At 55.0% G+C, this 26,443-nt stretch overlaps 2 protein-coding genes across 5 annotated transcripts in view; both read right to left on the bottom strand.

Annotated features, from left to right (window-relative positions):
- Positions 1-3,323: 3,323 nt before the first annotated feature.
- On the bottom strand, positions 3,324-10,623 carry CABP5 (calcium binding protein 5). Its single transcript, XM_039250967.1, has 6 exons — positions 10,561-10,623; positions 9,299-9,329; positions 8,463-8,606; positions 7,334-7,443; positions 4,765-4,912; positions 3,324-3,349 (listed from the first exon to the last, which is right to left on the bottom strand). The coding sequence occupies exons 1-6, from the start codon at positions 10,621-10,623 to the stop codon at positions 3,324-3,326; spliced, it is 522 nt and encodes a 173-aa protein (XP_039106898.1).
- A 1,905-nt stretch (positions 10,624-12,528) lies between these two features.
- The window catches only part of LIG1 (DNA ligase 1), a 33,066-nt gene continuing 19,151 nt past the window's right edge, over positions 12,529-26,443 (bottom strand). For all 4 annotated transcript variants that reach the window (XM_039247269.1, XM_039247290.1, XM_039247285.1 and 1 more), the window contains exons 18-28: positions 26,265-26,380; positions 23,785-23,880; positions 21,683-21,793; positions 21,054-21,125; positions 18,832-18,976; positions 18,618-18,700; positions 17,386-17,538; positions 15,118-15,171; positions 14,389-14,532; positions 12,915-13,007; positions 12,529-12,811 (exon numbers count right to left, since the gene is read on the bottom strand). In XM_039247269.1, the coding sequence (XP_039103200.1) occupies positions 12,728-12,811; positions 12,915-13,007; positions 14,389-14,532; positions 15,118-15,171; positions 17,386-17,538; positions 18,618-18,700; positions 18,832-18,976; positions 21,054-21,125; positions 21,683-21,793; positions 23,785-23,880; positions 26,265-26,380 (1,151 nt within the window). In that variant the 3' untranslated portion in view covers positions 12,529-12,727. The remainder of the gene's footprint in view (positions 12,812-12,914; positions 13,008-14,388; positions 14,533-15,117; positions 15,172-17,385; positions 17,539-18,617; positions 18,701-18,831; positions 18,977-21,053; positions 21,126-21,682; positions 21,794-23,784; positions 23,881-26,264; positions 26,381-26,443) is intronic.

The raw sequence follows: 26,443 nt of genomic DNA, 5'->3' as shown, positions 1-26,443 counted from the left end.
ACCGCCCTTCTGCAGAGGACTTTGCCCAGCCCTGGCCAGTGCTGTCTGCAGGGAGCCTTCAGCCATCAGCCCCAAATAAAGGATGTCCTTGGCTATGGAGTGGCCATCCTTGCCCAAGGTCATGCCCTTCCCAGGGCAGCCTGTATGCAAGCGCTGACTGAGGCCAGGTTTCAAGGTTTGGCCAGTTCAGCTCCAGGGAGAAAAGTCAGAAGAGCTAGGTCAGGAGCTCTGTGAGTTCAGCTGTGATGCGTGAGCTTGCATTTCAGTTCCCTCCCCAGGTATCAATCCTAAGGACACTCCTTGATAAACCTTGTGCATACTCTGACAGAGGAGGGATGCTGGGAGCCCAACCTGAGACAGCCCATCATTAAGAAATGTCATTTCTGGGGGTGCCTGGCTGGCTTGGTTGGTAGAGCATGTGATACTTGATCTTGCGGCCATGAGTTCAAACCCCATGTTGGGAGAGAGACTACTCAGAAAAAAAAAAGAAAGGCCCTTTCTGATGCATACTAGCTAATCAAACCACCCTTGCCTCCCCCACTGGGGCCCTCTGGGTATCTAACCTCCCCACTTTATCTTCTGTGAAGTATCATCTCTGGTCCTGAGCTGCTCTTCTGTGATTATTGTTTTTTCTTCTCCCCTCCCACTTGAATATGAGCTCCCAGAAAGCCGAGACCTCACTGTTGGGCTGTCTCCAGGACCTAGAATAACCCCAGGCATATAGCATGAACATGTGCTGTTGAATACAGTAGCCACTAGCCACATGGGGAATGTAAATGATAAATATAACTCATGTAATTCATAAAATCATTGTTTAAAAATAGTTAACTTAATAAAATAAAAATAAAATTCAGTTTCTCAGCTTCACTCACCACATTTAAAACTTAATAGCCACATGTGGCAAGTGGCTCCCAGAATGGACAGTGCAGACCTAGAACATTCTATCATCATGGAAGATCCCGAGAGATTGTGTGACTCTAGGATACAAGCTTCTTTTTTTTTTTTTAATATTTTTATTTATTTCTAGGAGAGAGAGAGAGAGACAGCGTGAACAGGGGAGGGTCAGAGAGAGAGGGAGACACAGACTCCGAAATAGGCTCCAGGCTCTGAGCCGGCAGTCAGCACAGAGCCCGACGCGGGGCCCGAACCCACGAGCCGCGAGATCATGACCTAAGCGAAAGTCGGACGCTCAACCGACCAAGCCACCCAGGCGCCCCCTAGGATACAAGCTTCTTGAAGTCAGGTAGCTTTCCATTGCTGTATTTCCGTCACCTGGGACAATGCCAGGCATATAGCAGGGGCTCAACAAATATCACCTTGAATACGTGAGTGGGATGGACAGGTGTATGGATGGCAGGGGATGGAGCTAAGACAGGAGGCAGAAGCCATGTTTTAAAAGGTGATTGGATTATGTCATTCCTCTGTTTAAAACCCTCCAAGGTCCTCAAACTGGCCTCTAAGAACATGGTTTAACCTCTGACCCACTCTGATGCCTTACCACCTACCCACCTCCAGCCGCCATGACCTCTTGCTATTCCTCCAACAGGCCAGCTACATTCCTGCCTCAGGGCCTTTGCATTCACCCAACACTGCATTTGAAGTGCTCTTCCCCTCGAAATGCCCCTGGTGGTCAGTAGACTCCCTGCCCCTACAGGGACTGACAGCTCCTCCTCATTTCCAGACCCTCTAAACCACTCTCCTGCTCCATTTTTCTCCATATCTCTTTCCATCTTCTACCATTCTAACTAGGATTATATTCACTCATGTATTTTGTTCTGTGTCTGTCTCTTCCCTTTATAATGTAAGCTCCTGGGGGGTGGCAGGCGGGGATCGGTGTATTTCATTCACCGAAATAGAGCTATTCTTGGAACAGGGCCTCATAGTCACCAAGCACTTCATACATCGCTATTGAATAAATGAAGTGCGAGAAGGGAAGGAAGAGAGAAGGGAGGTAGGGAGAGGGAGGGAGGGAAGAAGGAATGCAGAAATATAGGGAGGAGGGGGGAGAGGAAGGGAGGGAGGGAACGAGGGAGGAAGGAAGAAATATAGGGGGAAGGGAGGGGGTGGGAGGGAGGAAGGAATATAGGGAGGAAGGGAGAGAGAAGGGAGGAGAAAGGGAGGGAGAGGGAAGGAGGAAGAGAGGGGGAAGGAAGGAGGGAGGGAGGGAGGGAGAGGAAGGGAGGAAGGCAGGAAAAGAGGAAGGGCAAAAAACAAGTGGCTAAGTCAGAGGTTAGGAAATACATTATTCTGCTTCCACTCTTAAATTTAAAATTTAATTTTATAAAGTGAGGCTCTTGAGCCCAGATGACTCACTGCACACACCTACTTAGTGGGTTTCAAAAGTGAAGTAAATGGTGGAAGGCATGACATGAATCCTGTACTTTGGGGACCTGGCGTTACTGGGGTGTCCTGCCTGTGCAGGGGTGAGGAGGAAATGACCCTCTGGCTTCAGAGTGCAGGTCCACGTCAGGGTGTGAGGGCTGGCCCGATCCTCCACCTAAGGAGGCAATCTCCCTGAGCGCCCGGGGCAGCCTGCTTCCAGGAATGGTTTCCACACCATCTGGCTGAGCTGAGGATTTGAGACTTCCCCATCCTCTCTGTCTTTCGCACGATGACATTTCGAGATGGGATTAATTCCCCCGGGGGGATCAGCTTGCCCTAAACTTCGGTAATCCAGATTTACGGTTTAATTCAGTGGCCTGAGTATTTTACACAAGGAAAAGGAAGTAGGAGGCAGGAGGGGGAAAAAAAAAAACCCAACCAGACTGTGCTTCCAGGAAATCAAGAAAACGGGCTAAGCTCACTTTGGAAGCCTCTTTAATGAACCATTTCTAAGCCCGGTCTTCTCAGGAACGGTGTTTGTAGCCCCCAGATTGGCATGCTTCCCTCTTACCGATGATGGAAAGAAACAGGAAATCTGAACTAGTTGACGCAAGAAGGGGGAAGGGTGGACCAGGGGCTGAACTTTTTGAGTCTGACCCAAGAGGACACCAGGGAGGAGACTGCTGGGTCACAGGCATTGGGGGTTACGTGAAGTCAGAAGACGTCATTAACGGCGGGAGGGGGGCGTGGCGCTGACCTTGGTCCTGATCTTATTTCCATACCATAGACTCTCCTTAATCTCATTCTAGAGGGGTACCCCCTCACCCCACCCACCATCCAGGCAGAGCCATCACTTTCGGTCCAGCCTCGGCTCACACAACGCGAGGCCAGTCACACACCTCCCACCCTCCCTCCTGGACGGGTCTGAGGGGATCTGGTCTTCCACAAGGGCTTGGTCCATGCTGGCCAGGTGGGGAGGACCGGGGGCTTCCAGAACCTCTTCAGCGAGACATCATCTTCACAAACTCTGCAAAAAACAGCCCCTGGTGAGGTGCTTATTTGTAGGAAAACTTTTTGAGCCCTTTACTACGTGTCAGGAACCACGGGTGATCTTTGGGAAACCCTCTGCTCCTCACTTTCTTCATCTCTAAAATGGGAATCACAAGATCACCATATACCTTATGTAAGTTGTCCAGATAGTTGAACAATAGAGTGCTTATAAGATCCATGAAGCGTTAAATAATAATAATGACTATCTTATATCATCTTCCCAACCAATCCTGGAGATGTAAATACCATTTCCCAGATAAGCAAACGGCGGCCAGTGAGGTTGTCCAATGCGCCTGAGGTCATGTGGATGGTGCGTGGAAAACCTCGGAAGGCAGGCAGGTTGGACCTGACTTTGCGGGGACTCCATGTCCGATGAGCTTCTGGGCCCCACCCTGGACTTGAGGTCAACTTCTCCTTCCTCCTGTGTGGGGCTGGCCCTGAGGATCAGTCTGTTACCTCGTCCAGATTCTCAGCGATGTCCCTTGCACACCTGAGCCTGGCGACACCCAGAGGGCATCCCGCCAGGATGTCCTAAGTTACAGCCAGGCAATAAATACCTACTGAGTTTCCCTACTGGGAATTACAAGCAGAGGGTTTGGAGAACATCTGGGGAAAGGGAAGCGGAATGAACATCAGAGAGAGAGAAGCACGAGTTAGACAACACAGAGCAGGCACCCAGTGTGCCCCGAGCACAGCGACTCAGAGTGGGGGCGGAAGTGCGGCTGGGGGTGGGGGGTCACGCCAGGGATGCACTTGAATATCAGACCAAGAATTCAGCTTTAGCGCCCCCGGGGGCAGCAGTTAGGGGCTGGGGTGCCTGAACCAGAGAGTCACCATGATGAGAACCTGATGCGCCCTGTTATGTCTCCCACGAAAATGATCTCCACTCCCACCCGCATAGGATTCCCGTGGGTTCCTTTGTGTCGATCACTCAGCACACATGTGATGAGCTCTGTGCGCCAGGACCGGGGTGTGGAAGGGTTCAGCCGTGGCCTCGGGAGGAAACAGCGGAGCCGCTTTGACGAGCTCCGGTGACGTCACCATATGGGGGTGCAGAGAGGAGGGGAGGGGGCACCTTCCGGTGGCATAATTAAGACTCCAGCGGGAAGCGGGAAGAGGCCAGGGCGTTCCTGCCCGGACCGATCAAGGTCAGGCGTCCCGCTTCAAGCGTGAAGTTGATAGGACAAGTCAGAGGCGACCCTGAATTTGAACCCCGTGAATCTGACCCCAGAGCCCCAGCCGCTAACCAGTCCGCTCTCCCGATGGGACATTTCGTTCTCTGACAAAGGCGCCCCGTGAAGCGGGGAAGGGACAGGCACGGGAGAGGCAGGGGTGAGCCCTGGCTTAGAAAGGGAGCCGCTCAAGGATGGTGGCTGCCCCCTGCGACGTCACCTTCAAAGTTGACGGTGCCGTCTCCGTTCACGTCCGCCTCCTGCACAACCTCGGAGATCTCGCGAGGGGTGAGCTTCTCTCCCAGAAGCCTCTGCATGGCCTGCTGCAGCTCTGCGAGGGTGATCTCCCCGTCCCCGTTGGTGTCAAACTGCGCAGAGCAGAGGGGTGGTGTTGGCAATGACCGTGACAATAGCGGTGTTTCCCCACCTGTCGCCGTGGGTGGGTCGGGAGCTAAGCTAAGAGCTCTTCCTGCATCCGAGTGTCGTCATTCTCACTGCCTCGTCCACTGCCCCGTGACCGGTCCCCCAAACAGTGCTTTCCCCACGGTACACGCGGGATAAATATTAGTTGAATTAACGAACTATTTTCAAGCCTCCACGCTGCACGCCATTAACCAACCTGCACGGAAATTCTCCTCTGTGCTATCATCCCCCCAGCGGGGAGGGGAGGCGGCCGGCTAGCCTTCTCTAGCCCGGCTGAAGTCACAGTCATCTCTTGCCTGGACTGTCATGATAGTCCCCTGATTGATCCTCTGGACCCCATGGTGGTCCACACATCAGGATCTCACGGTTCGTGTTCGTTTAAGACAGAAATCAGGGGCGCCTGGGTGACTCAGTTGGTTAAGCCTCTGACTTTGGCTCGGGTGATGATCTCACCGTTCGTGGGTTCAAGCCCCGAGTCCGGCTCTGTGCTGACAGCTCGGAGCCTGGAGCCTGCTTGGGATTCTGTGTCTCTCTCTCTCTCTGCCCCTCCCCCGCTTGTGCTCACTCTATCTCTCTCTCTCAAATTAAAAATAAAATCCTTAAAGATTATTATTTTTTTTTTAATTCACACTGGATTTCGTAAGACTTAGCATACTACCATAGTAAGTACTTACACTTAGCGTGATTAGTTAATGTACTCAGTGCACACATATACTTAAGCCAAGGATACTAAGTCTTAATCCAGGTGTATTTTACCACTGATAGTACCTCTCAATTCAAACACCAAATAGTATCAGAAATACTTGATCTGTATGCAACTTTTGTACAATTTATAGTTGAAAGGATAGATCTACACACCCAAGGTTTTCAAATGTTTCCCAATAACTGAGTTGAATATTTTTGTTTTATTTTTTCATTTCATTTCATTTTATATTTTATTTTATTTTAAGTAGGCTTCACACCCGGCAGAGAGCCCAGTGCAGGGCTTGAACTCATGACCCTGAGATCAAGACCTGAGCTGAGATCAAGAGTTGGATGCTTAACCGACTGAGCTACCCAGGCTCCCTGCATACTTGTTTTTATTTTTATTTTATTATTATTATTATTATTATTACTATTATTTATTTTATTTCTAGGAGAGAGAGAGAGAGACAGTGTGAGCAGGGGAGGGTCAGAGAGAGAGGGAGATACAGACTCTGAAATAGGCTCCAGGCTCCGAGCTGGCAGTCAGCACAGAGCCCGACGTGGGGTTCAAACCCACGAACCGCGAGATCATGACCCAAGCGAAAGTCAGACGCTTAACTGACTAAGCCTCCCAGGCGCCCCCCTGCATACTTGTTTTTAAATTCAAACAAATTGAATTTATATTCTGTTGAATGTCAATGGAAATTAAATACATAATTGAACTGAAACTAATCAAAATGAGAGAAAATGAAAAAATCAGTTCCTCAGTCAGAATGGCCACATGTCAAGGGCTTGATTTAAAAAAATTTTTTTTAATGTTTGTTTATTTTTGAGAGAGAAGAGACAGAGCGTGAGCAGGGGAGGGGCAGAGAGAGAGAGGGAGACACAGAATCCGAAGCAGGCTCCAGGCTCTGAGCTAGCTGTCAGCACAGAGCCCCACACAGGGCTTGAACCCACAAACCGCGAGACCATGACCTAAGCTGAAATGGGGTGCTCAACCGAGTCCCCCAGGTACCCCAGACAGAGCAGTTCTGAGATCACAGAAAGTTCTTTTGGACGATGCAACTCTATATCTTTATGTGAAGCTGGGGCAGAAACATCACACAGCTGATAGGGGGAGATCTTCTGGGACTGTGACCCATGTTTGCATGGCTCCAAAGTCTTTGCCTCCTGTTATTGAAAGCTCTGAGAATAGCATTTTATCAGGAGATGATCAGGGGCTTCAGCAAGCCCCTCACCCTCCCTGGGTCTCGTTTTTTTAAGCATGTCTACAAGTGGGTTCAACCAGATTATCTCTTTGCGTTCCCCTCTGGGATCTCAAATTATTGGATTCCTTCTTCCCATTACAGATGCTGATACGAGAGGTCCTAACATGTGATTAGGGGATTGCAGGATCCTGGGTAAGATTTAGTCAATTCCATGAGCCCTCGTTTCCTCAGATACATGACTGAGCTAAGTGGATGCTTACTCCTACCGTTCTCTGCAATCATTAAATTAGAGGGTGTACGCAGAGGACCTTGAGCATTGCAAGTGTTTGGAATACCTTATTTTCCTTCCCTATAAATCCCATCATAGCTCCCCACAAAATTGGGTTTGGGTGGGTTCTGTCCACGCTTAAAGTCCAATCGTAGGCCCCTGGGGTTTCTTCAACTACCTCTACATCGTGAAAACTCTTAACTCACTTCCTTGAAGGCATCACGCATGTCCTGGACGCCAATCATCCCCGCCGTTTCTGCAAGCAGTTTGGGGGTCATCAGCTCCACGAAGTCGTCAAAGTCTACACGGCCACCCACTGAGGACAGAGGAGGCAGGTCTCGTGAGATTCCGTGCGCCTAATCCCCCACTACCTTCAAGGTCTGTTCAAGAGGTAGACCTGCTCTGATCTCTCTACCTTCTGAGAACTTTTCCTCTCAGCCAACCCGGGCCCCAGGGTCCCTCTCATCCAAACCGGGGTGGATGGGGTGCGCAGGGTAGAAGGACCTAGGTGTCCACGTGACCTTGAGCAAATCTCTTAATGGGTTCAGCTCTAGGTTCCCTCATCTGTTGGGCCATGGGAGGGGAAGTGTGAATTAAATGGGAGCCAGATCTCTTCCAGATAAGAACATGATCTGTCCCTCCGTGACACGCCCAGAAGCAAACCTCAGAGCCATTCTGGCCCAGCTTCCTTCTGAAATGAGCTCTGAAATCCACTCCAGATTTGTTTCCAGTGGCAGATAGGGTTTCAATCTGGAGCTGGACTGACTTGTTTCAGTGCTGATGGGAGTAACCACGTCCATACCCAGAGCCTGACCTGCGTCTGCTCCTTTATCACAACCGAACAAGGGGTAACATCATCCCTGCCTGCCAGGGGCGGAGGGGAACTGAGACTCAAGAGTGGGGGTTGACTCCATGCTTGAAAAGGCCCACAGCTGGGGTGCCTGGGCTCCTCAGTAGATTAAGCGTTCAACTTCAGCTCAGGTCATGATCTCACAGTTCGTGGGTTCGAGCCCGTGTTGGGCTCACTGCTGTCAGTGCAGAGTCTGCTTTGGATTCCCTGTCCCCCTCTCTCTCTGCCCCTCCCCAGCTCATCCTCTCTGTCTGGCTGTCTCTCTCTCCCCAAAATACATAAAAATTAAAAAAAAAAAAACCCTACAATGACCCAGATCCGCGTCTAAGGTCACCCTTTTTGCTCACTTCAAACGCTGCCTCCCCTGCTCACTCTGGCTTCCAGATCCCCCGCACCGCCTACCCTCTTCCTTATCTCCTGCTTGCCTCCACATCCCCCCCGCAATTCCCCCCATAGCCCGCCCCCGGCCCCCGTCCTTCTCTCACGGTTCATGCGAATTTGTTGGCCTAGCTCAGTCAGCTCCATCTCCGTGGGCATGTAGCCCATCGTCCTCATGAGATTCCCCAAATCCTTACAAGAGATGAACCCATCTCTGTCCTTGTCGAACTCAAGAAAGGCTTCCCGAAGCTCTGAAAGTTAAGAGAGAACTTTGGGGGGACTTGAAACAGTCAACGGGGCAGACTGGCGTCCCTTGAAACCATCAATGAGGGGCCCACTACAGACTTCCCTGAGGAGCACATCTTTGAAAACCAAAATCTCGGAAAGGGGTGATGGACAGAATGTGGGTGGAGACTCCGACGTGCAAGATGGAAACGTGTCAGATGAATGGTTCATGATGGCCCCTGAGGCTTTCAAATTCTGGGGGTGAAGTTATGGGAAACTTCAAAACCACCAGAAGAAAAACCCAACAGTTTCTGATTCATCTTAAAACTCATGCATATGGGGCGCCTGAGTGGCTCAGTCGGGTGAGCATCCCACTCCTGATTTTGGCTCACTCAGGTCATGATCTCATGGTTCACGAGGTTGAGACCCATGTCGGGCTCTGCGCTTACAGCACGGAGCTCACTTGGGATTCTCTCAATCTCTCTCTCTCTCAAAGTAAATAAACTCATGCATGGGTCACTCCTGGGTCGTGGAGACACTTGGGGATGGGGATACCTTCTAAGCGCTTTGGGAGGCACCTAAACTGCCATGAGAAAGAGTTCCACAAAATAGCGGCTAACGTGGGAGGAGGGAGAGGCAGGAAGGGTCTACACGGACATGCACATAAAGCAGGTTAGCAGCGGATGACAATGAGGTGTCATCTGGGGACAGAGGTTACCTTCGATCTCATCTTGTCCCAGGGGTCTTTCCTGGAATGGAATGCAGGGAGGGGGAATTTGGAGAGGGTCAGAGGTCCGGCATTCACTTCTCCAACTGTCCTTTCCCAACTGAGCCCTCCCTCCCCTTTCCTGTGTCTTCTCGGTTCTTGCTTGGCCCACCCACCCCTCCTCTTCCTTCGCCTGCCTCCTGACTCCCATCCATGGCTTCTTGCTCCTCGCCCTCTTACCCATCACTTTGCGCTTCCTGTCTCCTGTCCTGGAATCTTGATCCCCCTCTCTCTGCCTTTCCTGAGCGGACACTCATCCCACTGTGCTGAAAGGGGGGCCCTGGGTGCTGCGCATCCAATCCCCCCCTTCTCCGGAAGAAGAAGGTGAGGCTTAGGATCACAGTGAACGTGCTCAGAGCACCAGCTCTGGGCCAGGCGTCCAGTCCCTCCATTTAAACGTCAGAACCGCCCTGTCCAGTAGGACCAAAGAAACAGCATTCCCATCTTATAGAAGAGGAGTTGGAGGAACAGAGAGGTTAAGGAAACTGCCTCCGGTCACACAGCTCCTACGTGGCAGAGCCCCTCCCTGGGCAGGGAGACCTGAAATCACCCCCTCAAGGCTGTGCAGCAGGTGAGAAGCAGCGGGCACTGAGATCCAAATTCTCAGTCTGAATTCTTTTCACTACACCCACTTAATTCTTTCCTCACCCACCCCATTCTTTCTCCCAAAGCTTAGAATCCCTTTTGTGGGGACCAGCGTTCAGCGGCATCGGGGCAGGAGGATCCCTGCCCGCATGACCAGTTCCTAACCCAGCTAAGAATTTCTGATCACCACTGGCTTCACCACTGTTGGAAACCGCCAGGGTCAGGCACCCGACCTGGGAAATGCCACCGACTCTCTGGTCATCTGAAAGCCTAACAGTGAAAAGTGGGCCCACTGACTCACACACACCTGACTGCCCCGCCCCTCAGTCACCATATGAGGTTCCGGGACTGAGCCTCAGTTTATGCATCTATACAATGGGAATGAGAGTGTTGCCAAGCTTGTAAGTCGACCTGAGGATTCAATGACCTCTTTTCTTTGCAGGTCATTGAAGGTCTTTCCTTCACCTCCCCCTTTGGCTGCTGACTTCTGATTTCACCCTCGCCCACTTCATCAACCCACTGAGCTCTCCCCGGAATTCAACCTCAGTCACAACCCCCAGCCTGTGCCCTGTCCCCCGCACCCAGCACGCCCCTCCGGTCCTCGCCACCCGCCTTGTCCGCCACCTCACCCGCTGCTTCTCAGCGATGCCTTTTCTCAGGAAGATGCAGGCGGGGCCCATGGGAAACTGCATGAGGTCGGGGACAGGGCTCAGCAGGCACCGGTCTCACGTCGGCTCTCCCTCCTTGCCGCCCCCTCGGTGGCTCAGCCTCCTGTCACTCCTCTGCCAACCCTTCCTGCCTCTCTCTCGGCCTTTCCCTCGGTCCCCAGTGTCCCACAGCTCTGACAGCTGGATCAAAAATCTCTACTCAAGGTGGGGAGGGATCAGAGCTGTTCCTGCCTCCCCATCTGGCTCAGGCTCTGACCTTTTATCCCCAGGATGGAACTGGAAAGATCATTTCAAAAACAGGGATTAGAGCCCGGGGCCTCCGCTCACTCGTTCCTGCCGCCCACCGCAGGGCGTCTGCCAGCCTCTGGGCGTGTGAAGATGTCGAGGCCACGTCCCTGGCCACAGGAGCTGCCAGCCACCGAGCAGGATGCAAGAACCGAGGGGTGGCCTGACCCCAGGAAGCGGCGATCGACAGGGCAGTGTTTGCGCTTCCTCATCTCTTCCCTGCCTGTCTCGTCTCCCTAAACAGTTGGGGGGAGGGGAGGGGATGGGCGAGGCGGCGTTCATGCTGGCCACAGTGAGAAGTCGAAGGGTCTCTATCCTGGGGGTAGGGAGCCCGAGTCCAAACAGGGCATGGAGCGAAGGGGGCGTGGCCCAGGGAGCCGGGTGGGGGTGTGTGTGGCCAAGGGAGGCGGTGTCTACGCGCAGGTAGGGAAGGCGATGGCTTGAGTGGCAAGGTGTGGGGTGAGGACACCGGCGGGAAAGGTCGCTGATACAGGAACTGGGATGGGCAAGGAGGGGCGTGCGGTGTGTGGGAATCGGTCGCACTGGGATGCACTGGTGGGTTTCACCACAGCAAGGGAGGTAAAGCTTTTTTATTTTGAGAGACACCGTGAGTGGGGGAGGGGCAGAGAGAGGACCCCAAGCCGGCTCTAGCCTGTCAGCGCAAAGCCTGACGCGGGGCCCAGTCCCACGAACCGGGAGATCGTGACCTGAGCAGAAACCAAGAGTCAGACGCCCAACCGACCGAGCCCCCCTGGCGCCCCGAGAGCAATGTAAAAGCAGACACAGACATCGCCGTGTGTGTGGGGACGTTTGGACCTATGTCATGGCGCTAAGAGGACACAGAGCAGCCACACGTCCAGCATCCGGGTCTTGACTTCCAAACGCCCTTCTGCACTCAAGGAGCAGAGACCAGAGGCCACTGCTGCGCCCTGCCTGGAGCGGGACAAGCAGAAGACGGGCCTAGAAACATCTAGTGCCATGAAGCCAGGACAGAGCCCTGGGGTCACAGCAAAGGAACACGGACGTCGCCCTAAAGAGGTTCCACTGGGAAGGTCGGGGGCGATTTGGCGAACCAGAGAGGACAATGGGCCACACAGGGTGACACAGGGAACCGGGAGCTGTACAGACAGGACAGAAAAGTGCCAAGTTTGACCACGTTTGCTGACACTGCAGAGGAGAGGCACTCTGTAGGGCAGACGCCGAGCAGCCACCATCTCGATCGAAGGATTAAAATGAACATCATCAGGGGCGCCTGGGGGGCTCAGTCGGTTAAGCGTCCGACTTGGTTCAGGTCGTGATCTTGTGGTTCACGAGTCTGAGCCCCGCGTGGGGCTCTGTGCCGACAGCGGAGCCCGGAGCCTGCCTGGGATTCTCTCTCTCTCCCTCTCTCTCTGCCTCTCCCCTGCTCGCACTGTTTCTCTCTCTCTCAAAATAAATTAATAAACTTAAAAAACGTTTTTGATCCTTTGGCTACACCGGCTGCATCTCAAGCGCTTGGCAGCCGCGTGCGGATGGAGATCACTCCCAGCTCTGCAGACAATTCTCCTGGAAGGTGCTGGCTGACAGTTCTCGATGACCCCACCACCCACGCAGAGCTCCAGGAGCCACGCCCCCAGCGCCCACACAGACCCTGACGCCACAGTGGGGGGTTCAATAATTATTTATTGAAAACAAACGACTGATTAAATCCCAGACTCCGGCTTAAACCATCCCTCGTGCGCACACACATGTAACACTCAAAACCCACTCGGCTGCAACACAGGGTTTGCTGAAGAACAGGGGTGATGCCCCCGGTGCCCCCATCCCCGCCACCCTCTGCCCCCCGCCCTGGGGGGGCGGGAGCCTAGTAGAAATCTTCTGGGTCGGAGTCTAAGTCCGCGCCCTGCTGGTTCTGAATCTGACTCTGCTTCCTGTACAGGGAGGCCACCTGGGGAGAGCGAGTGAGAGGCGGGCGGTCAGAAGCCCCAGGGGTACCCTCACCCCCCATTCCAGAACCCACCACTGAGGAGCCGGCCCGGCCGAGGCCTCACCTGGGCACTGGTTGTAGCCTCCTCTGGCTTCTTGTCTTTGCGGACGCGGATAAACCGGGGGAAACGGAGGGAGATCCCCTTCTCACCATCCACCTGGCAGAGGGGGGGTGATGATGGAGACCCTCCTGGGGTCCAGCCCTCAGGCCACCTATGCCGGCAGTTTCCTAGCCAGTCTCCTCTGCGCTCCCTCCCCTCCAGCCTCCGTTTCCTCATCCACATGATGGGGCCAGGCAACAGGTTATAAAAATTAAATAAGGTAACAAAGTGCTAGTTAGGACCACATCTGGAGCATAATAAGTGCTGAAGAAACATGAGCTACCATAGCTATTAGTTATGCTGCTGTTACATGATTATTCTTAGAGCCGAGAGGCAGGACAGCAGACACGGGGTGCAGGTCCTAAAACCAGAGGCAGGGTTCAAATCCCAGCTCCCAACTCAGAAGCTGCGTGACCCTGGGCCAGTGACCTCGGCTCCCGGGGCTCTATTTCTGGGGACGTTCAGTGTGTCCTGAGGATGGGACATGTGCTCACGGGTGCTGAGCTCGTTAGCACAGTGCCCGCTTCGCACAGCTGTTCCAGAAACACTGCTCCTGTCACTTGTCACCCGGGGGACCCTGTCTAGGGGTGGAGCCTGACTGAGAATTTTCAAAAAAAATTCAACTTAAAAACAGGAGTCCAGGGGCGCCTGGGTGGCTCAGTTGGTTAAGCATCGACTTTGGCTCAGGTCATGATCTCATGGTTCATGGGTTTGAGCCCCGCGTCGGGCTCTGTGCTAACGGTGCAGCACCTGCTTGGGATTCTCTCTCTCTCTCTGCCCCTCCCCTGCTCTCGCTCTCTCTGAAAATAAACTTGAAAAAACAAAAATATGAAGTTCCGCCTTTAAACAGAAGATCACTCCTAATCGGAAAAGCGTATGCAAGCTAGATTTTGAAGGATTGGAAGAAATCACAAAAGAAATCCATTTTTACTGCCAGGTTTCTGGAGGGGAGTGCAGAGCGTGACCCCCGTGCTGTTTCTCCGTACGTTGACCCTTTACAGCCGGTGTTGAGGACTGAACCCCGGTGACGGACACCAGCCTGGGCATTTTAAGACTCGGTAGCGAGAAAATGGACTGCGGTGGAGAAAGAAGCGCCCTCCCAGCTGGCGTCAATGCTCAGCAGGAAGCGTCTCCACTTTTACCCAAAAGAACTGTGTTTTCAAAACTCACTGAAGAAACAAATGTGAGACTATGATACGAGAGGAAACAATTTCACTGTTTAGTTTCTAAACTTGGGGAATTTCTTTAAAAAAAAAAAGAGAGAGAGAGAGAGAGAGAGAGACGTTAACCTTGTTGTCTTACACCCAAATAAAATGCAAGTGCAAGACTTCCTGGCTGTTATCAGAGCGGTAGCACAGGCGTGGGCTCCATGACCCCCTCCCCTCCTGCACTTGGAAGGTGGGCCCCAGGTCCCTCCCGCCACACCCCTGTGACTCACCAGGCCCCGGGCAGCGGGGTAGATGGGGGACAGGGACAGGTCGGCGCACTTCACCTCCCACACGGCGCTGGGGTCCAGCCAGTGGTCGGGGGCCACGGCGCCGTCGGCCCGGACGTAGGAGCGTGGGCTGGGCAGCACCAGGGCCTGCGGGGAACAGCAGCGGGTGGGAGGAAGAGAGGGTCTCGGATCGCCAAGTCAGGGCGAGGAAATGGGCAAAGGAGACAGACGGAGACACGGAAAGGCCTGGGTGGGGGTAAAGGAGGAAAGGCGAAGGGAAGAGATGAGAGACAGAGGCCCTGGGACCTGAGTTAAGGCAGTCAAGATAAAAGGCGCAGAGACAATGACGGGGACCCAGAGAGAGAGAAGCGAGAATGATACAGAGGCAGAGACACCAACACACAGGAAAGGGGGTTGTACCCAAGGCACCTGTGACCATCACAACAGTCCCAGTTACATTACTAGGGGCTTAACCTGCCCCGCGACTCAGCCCCCAGCAGAGGCGGGCGCTGGGAAGGTGGAGGCTCCATGACCCCGCCCATCCGCAGCGGAGCTGGGACTTGACCCTGGACATGAGGGGCTCCCAAGCCAGCTCCACTGCCTGCTGTCCCCTCCCAGGACCCTGAGCCCCAAGGCAGCAGAGGCCCTGCGCCCTGTACACACACACACACACACACACACACACACACACACACAGCGCGTGGGGAGAGGCTGCGAGGTCGCGGTGCCCACCTGAAGGCTCTGGAAATGCTCCTCCAGCTCCTCATCACTGAAGCCGGTTCCAAGCTGCAGGGAGGACAGCGGAGGTCAGAGGCACGTGGCAGGCGGCCAGGCGCCTCCCCTCTCCTGCCACTGAGACCTGGGGGGTCTGTGCCAACTGCAGGCCCCGCCCCACCCTCCTCTGCACACACTGGAGGCCCCGCCCTCCTCTGGCCTGACCAGCACCCACAGAAACCACAGAGGAGGGACCAGGGGAGAGCTGGGCTCAGACCCAGGATGGGGAATGCCCCCTCCCTGCCCCATTCCTTCTGCCCACCTGCTGCCCTTTGCCTTACGGAGAAGCTCCTTCTGCTCTGCCTCCGTGGCCCAGGGCTGCCCCCTGGGCTCCCCCACACCCCAGCAGCCCCATCACCGGCTGTCCTCTCCCATCTCAACCGGCCAAAGGTTTTCTCTCACCTACCCAAATCGTCAAGGCTAACAACCAGCACTCGCCGCCAGCGAATGTAGCCAGACGGACATCTTCGAACCACCGACATAAAATTTCAACCGCAAAGCCCGCTTTGTATCGAGAGCCTTAAATATTTTCTTTCCTGTTGTCCGACAGTAGCTCTAAAACTGTGCTCGGTGAGTTCGTGTGAAACGGTGACAGGCTGGTGCCCTGAGATATCTGCGAAGCCACTTCGGTCACGGACCGCCCAGGCTAAGCGTCGGTTTAGTGGACAGAACAAAGCTGGCCACACGGGAACCAGCCGACTACTGGGTGCTGGTTCCGGAAACGGGGCGGGGAGGGGGGCGCACCTTGAAAACCCAGCCACAAGTTTGTCAATGGCCGTCTCACTAAAGCGGAGTCAGCGGCTAGTTGACCACCCCATCATCACTGACCAGAAGAGCTGTCAATGACAGACCCCTTGGGGTCAAGTATGGGCCCCAATGGGGAAGAGCCATCAATTTCTAGAAGGCGTGACTGGCCCAGCAGTGAGAAATCCTCATCCTCCCGAAAGGATGCTTTTTCCCCAATGGAGTTTTGCTCAGAACCCTCCCCCGACTCCTTCCTCCCTCTCTGAGAATGACGCTCCTCCCCTGCGTGGGGCCAGCTTGGGTTCTGCTATCGTTTGCACGTCCCAAGCTGCAATGCTCTGCTATTTCTGAATAAGCCCGTTTTTAAAATAACTGACTGTTTTGTTTTTATTTTTAGGGTTAGCACATTCATGTCGTGTATAAAAGTCCTGAAGACAAGTGCAAGCGCTCTAATATTTTTTTTACACTATATTACTTAAGCGTATCTGACGGCATTTGAAATGGTACTTAGGGGGGTGCCTGGGTAGCTTAGTCGGTTAAGTGTCCGACTTCAGGTCAGATGTGGTCTCACTGTTTGTGAGTTCAAGCCCTGCGTCGGGCTCTGTGCTGACAGCTCAGAGCCTGGAGCCTGCTTCGGATTCTGAGTCTCCCTCTCTCTCTGCCCCTCCCGGGCTCATGCTGTCTCTGCCTCTCAGAAATAAATGTTAAAAAGTATTAAAAAATTAAAATGGTAGAGGGTAAAAAGTGAGGAAAAAAATTACTCATATACTCAGATTACAAGTTTGTAAAAGTATAAATAGGACATCCCCTCAAATATTAGTTGTTACCTCTAGGCACTGGAATTATGGGTAAGTCTGTTTCTGGGTGGCAAGAATCTCACATTTGTTGGATCAACAATGTGTGTGGCTTAAAAAACAAACAAACAAAAACCCCACTACATTTTCCAAGCTCTCTTGTGGATGGGGGTGGGCCACAGAGCAAAATTCTGATCGACTCCAGTTAAGCAGAATTCTGGCTGAGGCTTGATGCAGGGGGAACCTCCCTTTGCTCAGGGGCCTGCCTCCTTCTGCTGCTTGGAGCATGGCCATGATGGCCGGAGCTCCTGCAGCCACATTAGTAAGGCGAGGTTGGAAGCACATGACTAAACCACTGTACAGTGCGAGGGAAGCCTGGGTTCCCAATGACATCGGAGAGCTGCCTGCCCACTCCCCCCTTCTCATCACGTGAGCAAAAATCAAATCCCTCTTAAGCCATCGCTATCTGCAGCTGAGCTCAGACATAGCTCATTCCTAACTCATACAGCTTCCTCACGTCTTTTTATACTAGTGTATTTTTCTATCCTGAGTAAGAGTTACTTGCGGGACCAGAAACAGCAAATAAAGACTAGGGAAAAAAATCATGCTTCACAGGGAGGCCACGAGAGCCTCTTGGTTCCGGCCCCCCCACGATGAGCCGACTTGACTGCCCCCAGCCCCCCAGCACCTTGCAGATGGCCTGGAACTCCTCACTCTCCTCGTCGTAGGCGGCCAGCAGGAAGCCCCCGTAGCGGCCAGCCCGCTTCCCGCGGCCCAGGTAGGCGCCGATCACCACGAGGTCCAGGGTGTCGCCCACCCCATCGAGGTAGTCCTTCTTCAGCTGGGGAGGGAAGGCTGGAGGTGAGGGGGCGCCAAGACACGGACCTCGCTGCCCGAGGCTCCTGGCTGGGAGAGCGCCCGGGAAGAGACCGATGGCGGCCACCAGGCCAAGGCGGGACACAGGCCAAGCTTCCCGGCTTCCAGAGCAAATGGGAAAGAGGCGACCAAACTGGGAAGGACTAGCTAGCAGGGCAGAGGGCAGGCCAGAGACCTCGGGGGTCCCCCCGGCTACCCCTCTCCCTTGGGATGGAGGCACGTTCCACCGACTCTCACGTGGAGAACGTTTACCGTCTGTTGCAGAAATGCTAACTCAGCGCCGGTGCTTGTGCAGCAGCAAATGTGTCCTAAGACAGGAAACGCTCATCCCCTCCCAGCTGCTGACAGTCCGGGGGGCCGCTAACAAACTCGCGCCCCTCCCGCGCTGCCCGGCACCCCCGAGCTGTTCTCCATTCCCGGCCGGCCTGACGTCCTGTGCAAGATGACAATCAGACCACGCGCTTCCTGCCTAAAGCCTGCACTGGCTCCTCAAAACCCTTAGAGGAAAACCCAGTGTATTTTACGCCACTGCCCAAGGCACTTTGTGATCTGGGGCCTGCTCTCCACCTTGACCTCACCTCACACCTCGATCACCTCGCTCCCTGCACGTGCCAAGCCTGCTCCTACCTCAGGGCCTTTGCACTGGCCGCCCCCGCCCATCTCTGTTCCCAGATCTCCACGTGGCTGACCCTTTCCCCTCGAGATCCTCCCTGGTCCCAGCTCAACTTGCTCTCTTCACAGTTCTCATCACCCCCGATGCCGGCTCGTTTATGTCCTGGCCGCCTCCCTTCCCACTAGCCCCACTCGACACAGAGGCCAAGCTCTGAGGACAGACACGTCATCCGGCTTCCCCGGCACTCAGGCTGGCAGCGCAGCGAGGACCGGGGAAAGGCACCTGCGCTCACACAGGGTGCGGTGTAGGTCGGAAACCCGGAGGGGCCCCAAAGGCAAGGGAATCAAGAGCAAAAATGAACTATTGGGACCTCATCAGGGAACCCGGATGGGAAGATTCCAAACTCGGGAAGGGCAGCCGGGGCGGCTCACCTTCAGCCAGTTGTGTGACCTCTTGGCGATCTCGTACGTGGCATCAACGTCCAGGGTCTTCACCATCAGCCCCTCACAGGAGTCTGAAGGAGACATGGAAGCGTGGCCTTTGCGAAGCTCGGTGGGGCAGGACGGCCAGGCGGCCGGCGCCTCGGGCTTCGAGGGCAATCACCGGGGGCGCGGCGGCACGCGGCGGCAGGCCCAGGCCTCTCACCCTTCACGGACTGCTCCAAGAACTCGGCGATCTGGTCTGTGTCCTTGGTGTCCAGCGAGGTGGCGAAGACAAACTCGCCCTCTGTCTGCACGAAGTTGTCCCAGAGCAGCTGCCGGCGCCGTGAAAGGGGCTCGCGTACCAGGGACTGGGGGGATGGGAAGGGAAGGGACGGGGCGTCACCGTGTAGGGGGAGATAGAGAAAGCCTGACCTGGGGGAGACGGGAAGGCTGTGCGACACACACCACCTCGCAGGCTATGACAGATCGCCCTGAGGGGGAGGAGCCACGCCGGCCCAAGGACGCCCACCAATTGCAAGTAGAGGCCAAGGGCAGCAATGGGGCTGGAGGCTGTTCAGTCCAGCGACCTCAGGTGCGTAAGACAGGGCCATGGCCCTGATGGAGCTGCAAGGGACTCTTATAATTGTGACTGTAGTCCCTTTTTTGTGTGTGTTTGTTTACTCATTTTGAGAGAGAGAGAGAGAGAGAGAGAGAACGAGAGAGAGCGCAAGCAGGGGAGGGACCTAGAGAATCCCAAGCAGGCTCTGCACGGTAAGCGCAGAGCCCGATGCACACCTCGACCTTGGGAACCATGAGATCATGATCTAAAGGGAAACCAAGAGTTGGGACGCTTAACCGACTAAGCCCCCCAGGCGCCCCTAAGTGCTATTTTTCACACACGTTGCAAAAGTGGGTGGTTTAAGGCACCGGCCGGATTTCACCATCGGGACGTCACCCGGCTTCCTCCGTCCAGCAAGGGAGCTCAGCTGGCCAGCATGACACTAAGAAGAAGCCATCAGACCAGCAAGTCACAGACAGTCTGAAAAGATCTCCAGTTCACGAGTCAAGTGCCAGTGGTCGCTGGTCGGCTGCCAGACCGCCTGAGGTTAATTATCGGGCCCACCGCTTCATCCACCCTGGAGCAGGCGGGGCAGGTGCCGCCACGAACTCTTTATTACGAATAAGGAGGCTGAGGCTCAGAGAGGTTGAGCTGCTTGTCTGCGGCCACACAGCCAGGGAGGGAGAGCTGGGCTGTGACAGCAGGTGGCCCGACCCGTGTCCTGGAGGACCTTCCAGTCTCGGGATCCCCTCATGCTCTTTTTTTTTTTTTTTTTTAAGATTTTATGTGTAAGTTTTCTTTATGCCGAACGTAGGGCTTGAATCTACAACCCCAAGATCAAGAGTTGCAAGGTTTCCTGACTGAGCCAGTCAGGCGCCCTGCCTGCGTCCCACCCTTGGGATTTATTGGGGACTCGCTCCAAAAAGCTGCTGTGTACGCCGGCTTACACGTCTTGATATTTATCATGGCAGTGGTGCAGTATTGGGTCTCACAGCCCACGTTAACACAGCTGCCATATTGAAAGTGACACACTTTACCATTGACTAATTCACTCGCAGGGGCGCCTGGGGGGCTCAGTTGGTTAAGCGTCCAATTTTGGCTCAGGTCATGATCTCATGGTTTGTGGGTTCGAGCCCGGCATTGGGCTCTGTGCTGACAGCTCAGAGCCTGGGAGCCTGCTGCAGATTCTGTGTCTCCCTCTCTTTCTGCCCCTCCCCTGATCACGCTCTCCCTCAAAAATAATCCATATTAAAAAAAATAATAACTCTAGAGCGCCTTTGTGGGTTAGTCGGTTAAGCATCTGACTCTTGATTTCAGCTCAGGTCACCATCTCACTGTGAGTTGGAGCCCGTGTCGGGTTCTGCACGGGCAGCACGGAATCTGCTTGGGATTGACTCTCTCTCCCTCTCTTTCAGCCCCTCCCTGCTCATGCTTGCTTGCACTCTCAAAATAAATTTTAAAAAGTAAAAAATGGAAAAAAAATAACTCCAATATGTTAACCCAACAACATGCCCTTATGAAAATAATGCCCGAAGGGGCATTATTTTACATTTTTGCAAATTCTTTAAGGTCTGGCTTTTAACAGAGCTTGTGTGCAGAGACGGCCGTGGCACATTGCTCTGATCGTGGTGCAGGAAGAGAATCTGCCTGCCTGAGCTGTGGACTGGGAAGGGGGGGCCTGGAGACCCTCAAGGACCCTCGGGTACTCTGAGAACTGTTCCCTGCACGCGGCCTCCCAGCTCAGTGACGTGGAGGTTGGGAGGAAGACCCAGACCGAGGGCTCCCCAACTCACACCCCCTCCCCCCATCACCCCCCAGGCCGCCCCAGCTCACAACCCCTCCCCCCCATCACCCCCGGGCAGCCGAGACACGCAGCCGGAACTCACCTCTCCGTTGAGGTAGATGAGGTCGAAGGCGTACACACACACCTGGACCTGGATGTCTGCCTCGTCCACCTCCTGGGTCGGGGCGGGATGGAGGGGAGAGTGGGGGACGGTGACATGAGGGCATGGTCGCTTTGCCTCCCATCGTGCCCGAGGCCGACACCTGTCACCTGCGGCTCCCTCCCCTCTCCAGCCACCAGGCCATACGGCCCGCAGGGCGGCAATGCTGCCGGCTCCAGGCTCTGCAGCATGACAGCTCTCAGCTCATCCCAACAGCCTGCTTCCCCTCTGCCTAGTATTTGCCCTCCCAGCCTCCCTGGCAGCTAACGGTGGTGACGGCACAATTCTGGCCGACGAGAGGAAACGAGTTCGCTGGGGTACAGGTTGCGGGCTGGCTCCCGGAACAGAGCTTTCATAAGGAAACAGAGACACGGGAGAGGGGCTCGCTCTTTCCCCGTTTGTACTTGGCATACTGGGATGAGAACGTGATGGCTGGAGCTGCGGCAGCCACCCCGCCAAGGGTCTCAAGAACCATGTCACGACAGACGCTCCGTCCTCCTGGGGATGGGGCGGGGCTGGGAGGAAGAGAGAGCGGGGGCCCACAGCAGGCAGCGCGGGGCGACTGGCGCTACCTTGCGTTTGCGGGTGGTGAGCACCTGGAACGGCTGGATCTGCTTCTTTTCCCGGTCCCACGCCACGGCTTCCGTGTCCAGGATGAAGGACGTGACAGACGGCAGTTTGATCTGAAAGGTGGAGAGGGAGACCCAGGGCTGCTGAGAGGTAGGGGCGAGGCCAGGAGGCAGACGCAGGGACACAAATGGCCTTTTCCTGCCCTAGCTCCCGAGACCCACCGACGTACGGGTGTCAGCTGACAGACACACGTACGAGCGCAGACCCTCTCTCTTCATTCCCCACGAGGAAGGGAAACACGAACTTTTCTGAGGCTGTGAACTTGTCCATATCCCTTCCGAAATCTCTAAGCTGCCCACGGGCCCCGCCCTCACTGGGCCCAGTCCGGCCTAGGCCACGTCACCCTCCTGGTCTTCCTGCTTCCGCACAGTCCTCGTGGCAGTCAGCGAACTCGGACCAAACACCAAAACTGATGACCGCAGTGCATCCCTGCTAGACCCCACTCCTGGCTCCCCAAAGCCGTGGCGGCTCTCCCCATCAGTCCCGGCCCTCCCTCACCTCACCCAGCCCCCCTCTGACTCCACACCCCAGCACACTAGCGTCTCTGTTTTGTGGATGGGCTACATCCCTCCAACCACCGGGCCTTTGCACATGCCAAACACCGCAGCATGCCTGTCCTTGTCATTCACCTCCACAGGAGCGACTTCTTTTCTCTCAGAGGAACACTCCTGTTAACAACCCCAGGTGGCCACATTCATCCTGCAACCCGGGGCCGTGTACGGTGGGGGCTGCTTCCCTGACACCCGGCCTAGGTCAAGTCTGACGCTTACAGAGGCTCCCAGAATGGCGGTCCTTCCCTTCAGAGCCCAGGTCTCCACACGGAACTACAGGGCCGAAAGCAGGACGCTCTGATGAGATCTGCCTGCCCCGTGAGGCCCGAGCTGGATCGAAGAGGAGACTAAACGGGCCTATTGGTGCCACTACGGCCCCAGCACCCACTACGGGGCTCAGCACGGAGCAGACGCCCGGCAAATACCGGCTGAATGAACGAGCAAAAGGAGCCGGGGACAAAAGGCCCCGTACTGTAGGACACGACTCCCAGGTGGCGCCAATACAGACAATGCCACCCGTGGCGACAAAAAGGCACACCGGTGGCTGTTGCTTCTGGGAGACGGATGGGGGTGCGGCTTGCCGTGGGACCCGGGGAAGCCATCTGGAGCGAGGCTCACGCGGAAGGGGTTTTTGTGTTTACGTGGGTGTGCACAGACGGACCCAAACCCGCCAAACCACACACACGAAGACCAGAACCATCCCTAGAAATTACATTTGGTAAAACGGGTTAAAAAACCCAGCGCTGGGCAGCTAACAAGGGCTCCGCCAGTGCCTGCGATCGAGGCTTAGGTCGGCCCTGCCGCTCTGGGAAAGTGCCATCTTCCTGATTCACTAGGGGCGCGTGGGCGGGAGGGGCTGTCTGACCACGGGCTCCCAAAGCAGGCCCAAGACCCCCCGGAAGCAGAGAAGGCCTTGCGCCCCGGGCCCTCGAGGCCCAGCCCTGTCCCACCTGCAGCGCTGATCTGCGGGCCGGCTCCCTCCGCCACGCACCCCCCCAGTCGCCTCTCCCTGCCAGAGTGAGATTCTGGCTTTCCCGGCCTCTGCTGTGCCACGGGGCTCAGTGCTGGACGGGGACCCCAAGCCAGAGTCGGCCGGGGGTTGGGGGAGGTATCGCGAAAGCATTAACTTTCCTCCGGAGAGGGGAAGCCCCTGGCCCTCTTTCCATATGGAAATACTCCAGGTACCTAGGGGTGATCGGGGATGAGCGCTGGGGTGAAGAGTCAATCCGCCAAGGTCAGCAGAGGATAAACAAAGAAATGAGCCGGCTTCTGGAGGGCCCCGGCGCACAGCTGAGCCAGGCCAGGGCCACCCACCCAATTTCCCGGAGAAAAACCGCCTCTGGGAGGTGGCGGGCGTTCTGTTCTCTGCACCCAAACACACTCTGTCTTCTCATAATAAGCCCCCACCCTGCCCTGCTGGCCTGGACAGTTCTCTGCCCACCCCCCAGTAACGACACCCCTGCCCGAGGGGAGGTGGGGGGGCAGACACCCACCTTGGGGATGCGGCTGAGAATGTCCGGGTACTTCCCAGTATTATCTTCCTGATTCCTGCTGAAGATCTTCACCTCCCCGTTTTCCAGGACGTGGATCTGTGGCCGTGGGGGAGGGGAGAGGGGATCAGAGCCCAGCCCCCCCCCAACTCCACGGCTCCTCTGTTCTCTTCCGACCCCACTTTCACCAGCAGAAGGTTCTAGAAGCTATGGAGGAGGAACTGGTGCAGGGACCTGAGTAAATCATCTCCTCCATCCCAACAGCACCTCCCACCCTCATTTGTGGAAGCCCCCCGAGGCCCCCCGCCATCACCTTCCTCATCCTCCTAATCCACCCCCCAGCCCCACCCCCACCCGGGATGCTGCAGTGTCTTGCTGTGTCTAAGTGGATTTGCCTGGGTCTTAAGCTATAAGTATCGTTCTGATTTGATGGTTAATTTATTTTAATACAGTCTGGTCACGGTCCTTGTGTGCCGCCTTCCACATATGTCACTTCGACACCTGTGTGAGCATGGGCTAGAAAGTACAGGACTTCGGGGCGCCTGGGGAGCTCAGTCGGTTAAGTGTCTGACTTTGGCTCAGGTCGTGATCTCACGGTTCATGGGTTCGAGCCCCGCGTTGGGCTCTGTGCTGACAGCTCAGAGCCTGGAGCCTGCTTCAGATTCTGTGTCTCCCTCTCTCTCTGCCCCTCTTCTGCTCATGCTCTCTCCCTCAAAAATAAACGTTAAAAAAAAAAAGTTTAGGAATACTTTGCTTCAGTGTAGCTCAGGCTGCCTGCAGAGATAGACCCTTTCCTCTGCTGCCTTATTGCCAGGTACAGTATGTACCGTCTATGACAGGAGCTTATGAACACTGTACTGTAGCGAGCAACCGTGCGAGCGTATATAATGGGCCCCATGCAGAAAAAGGCTGAAAAGAAAGGCGTTAAGAAGGAGGTGATCACAGGGGAAGTTAAGGAGGGAAGCATCGAGAAGTACGAATGAGGTATGTGAGCAGCCGAAACTGCCGGATTGCATAAGTCTACGTCTGCATCTCGTCTGCAAAGGAGGAGAAAGAGGCAGAGGAATCCCTCACTTCACTCGAGATCAGGGAGATGTGTGAGATGCAGGAGGCAGCGCACAATTTTTTAAGAAAGCACCACCAGGGGGCGCCTGGGTGGCTCAGTCGGTTAAGCATCCTACATCGGCTCAGGTCATGATCTCACAGTTCGTGGGTTCGAGCCCCGCGACGGGCTCTGTGCTGACAGCTCAGAGCCTGGAGCCTGTTTCCGATTCTGTATCTCCTTCTCTCTCTGACTCTCACCTGCTCACGCTGTCTCTCACTCTCAAAAATTAAAACATAAAAAAACAGGGGCGCCTGGGTGGCTTAGTCGGTTGGGCGTCCGACTTTCGCTTGGGTCATGATCTCGCGGTTCGTGGGTTCGAGCCCCGCGTCGGGCTCTGTGCTGACTGCCAGCTTGGCGCCTGGAGCCTGTTTCAGTCTGTGACTCTCTCTCTCTCTGACCCTCCCCTGTTCACGCTGTCTCTCTCCCTCCTAGAAATAAATAAAAAAACATTAAAAAAAAAAAAGTAAAACATAAAAAAACAAAAAAATTAAAAAAAAACAAAAAACACCACCAGAACAAGGTTGCAGCGGTGTGAGCGACAATCTGTTAAACGACAACACGCTGTCGCATTTCCGCAAAGTCCTCAAAAAGAAGGCAAAAGCAAGTGCCGTGGGGTAGGCTCCTTGTTAAAGTTGCACAAAAAGAAACATTCTATTTGCACAAAAAGAACCAGATTCTTTCGTGATGGTGAAAGTCGTCCTACCCCATAACCCTCCTCTCTTGTCCCCCTCACACCAGCCACGGAGGTTTTTGGAGGTACGTGAAGGTTCAGTTGTTTTTCTGTATACTTTGTACGTCCCTTATTATCTTGTATTACATTACAGTATCGTAATCGTTCTCATATGAATATTTCTGGGTCGTGGAACGATTCCCCTGAGTTTCGATTTCTTACGGGAAATTCGCCTTGATATACAGGTGCTTCGGCTCACAAGCAAGTTTGCAGAACGAATTATGCTCGAAGACCAAAGTTTTACTGTATTTGATTATCCGTCTACAATACTAAATCTCCAAGTTCGCGGCTTGTTAACTGAAAGCGCCACACGGTGTCAGCCCGACGCCTGCTCACCCATCCGGGCGACAAACACTAGCCGGCGCCAACTGTCCCCGCCAGGACAGAAGAGACGACCTTACGGACCTCCCCCCACCTCCTAGGGTGTGCGAAGCCAGCATTTCCCAAACCCCCCACAGCCGGGGGTCAGGAACGTTGATGGTTTAATCAAATAAAATCGACTTTCAGATACACGGGGGAGGAGGTTCTTAACCTGCCCACTACGCGAAGGTGGAAGTCTGGCAGAGCCGTTGTGAGCTCGGGTCTGACCCCCAGGCCCAGCGCTCTGGCACTTTCCCTGCTGCCGCGGGGACGCGGCTGCCCCCATACCTGCGCCCGCTGCCCGTCGTATTTGTACTCGCAGGTGAAAGCCGCCTCCTCAAAGCGTTTCAGGATCTCGCTGACGCCGCGGGTGGGGTGCGCCAGCATCGGTTTCAGGGGGACCCCTGGGAGGGGAGGAGCAAGAGTTAGGGTGCCTTCAGGCACTGTCCCCCCCCCCCACTCCCCCC

This window comes from Hyaena hyaena, unplaced genomic scaffold (genome assembly GCF_003009895.1).
Source record: "Hyaena hyaena isolate Hyena2069 unplaced genomic scaffold, ASM300989v1 scaffold_9, whole genome shotgun sequence".
Classification (NCBI taxonomy): Eukaryota; Metazoa; Chordata; class Mammalia; order Carnivora; family Hyaenidae; genus Hyaena; species Hyaena hyaena.
Note: the sequence above shows the minus strand (reverse complement) of the source record. Positions and strands in the feature narration are given on the sequence as shown.

Bases quoted from the DNA above. Each gene is read 5' to 3' on its own strand.
- CABP5 (XM_039250967.1), bottom strand. From the start codon at position 10,623: ATGCAGTTTCCCATGGGCCCCGCCTGCATCTTCCTGAGAAAAGGCATC. The intron at 8,607-9,298 runs GTAACCTCTGTC...CTTAACTTTCAG, and splicing joins GGGACAAGATGAGATCGAAG to AGCTTCGGGAAGCCTTTCTT. The intron at 7,444-8,462 runs GTGAGAGAAGGA...CTCTGTCCTCAG, and splicing joins CCAACAAATTCGCATGAACC to TGGGTGGCCGTGTAGACTTT.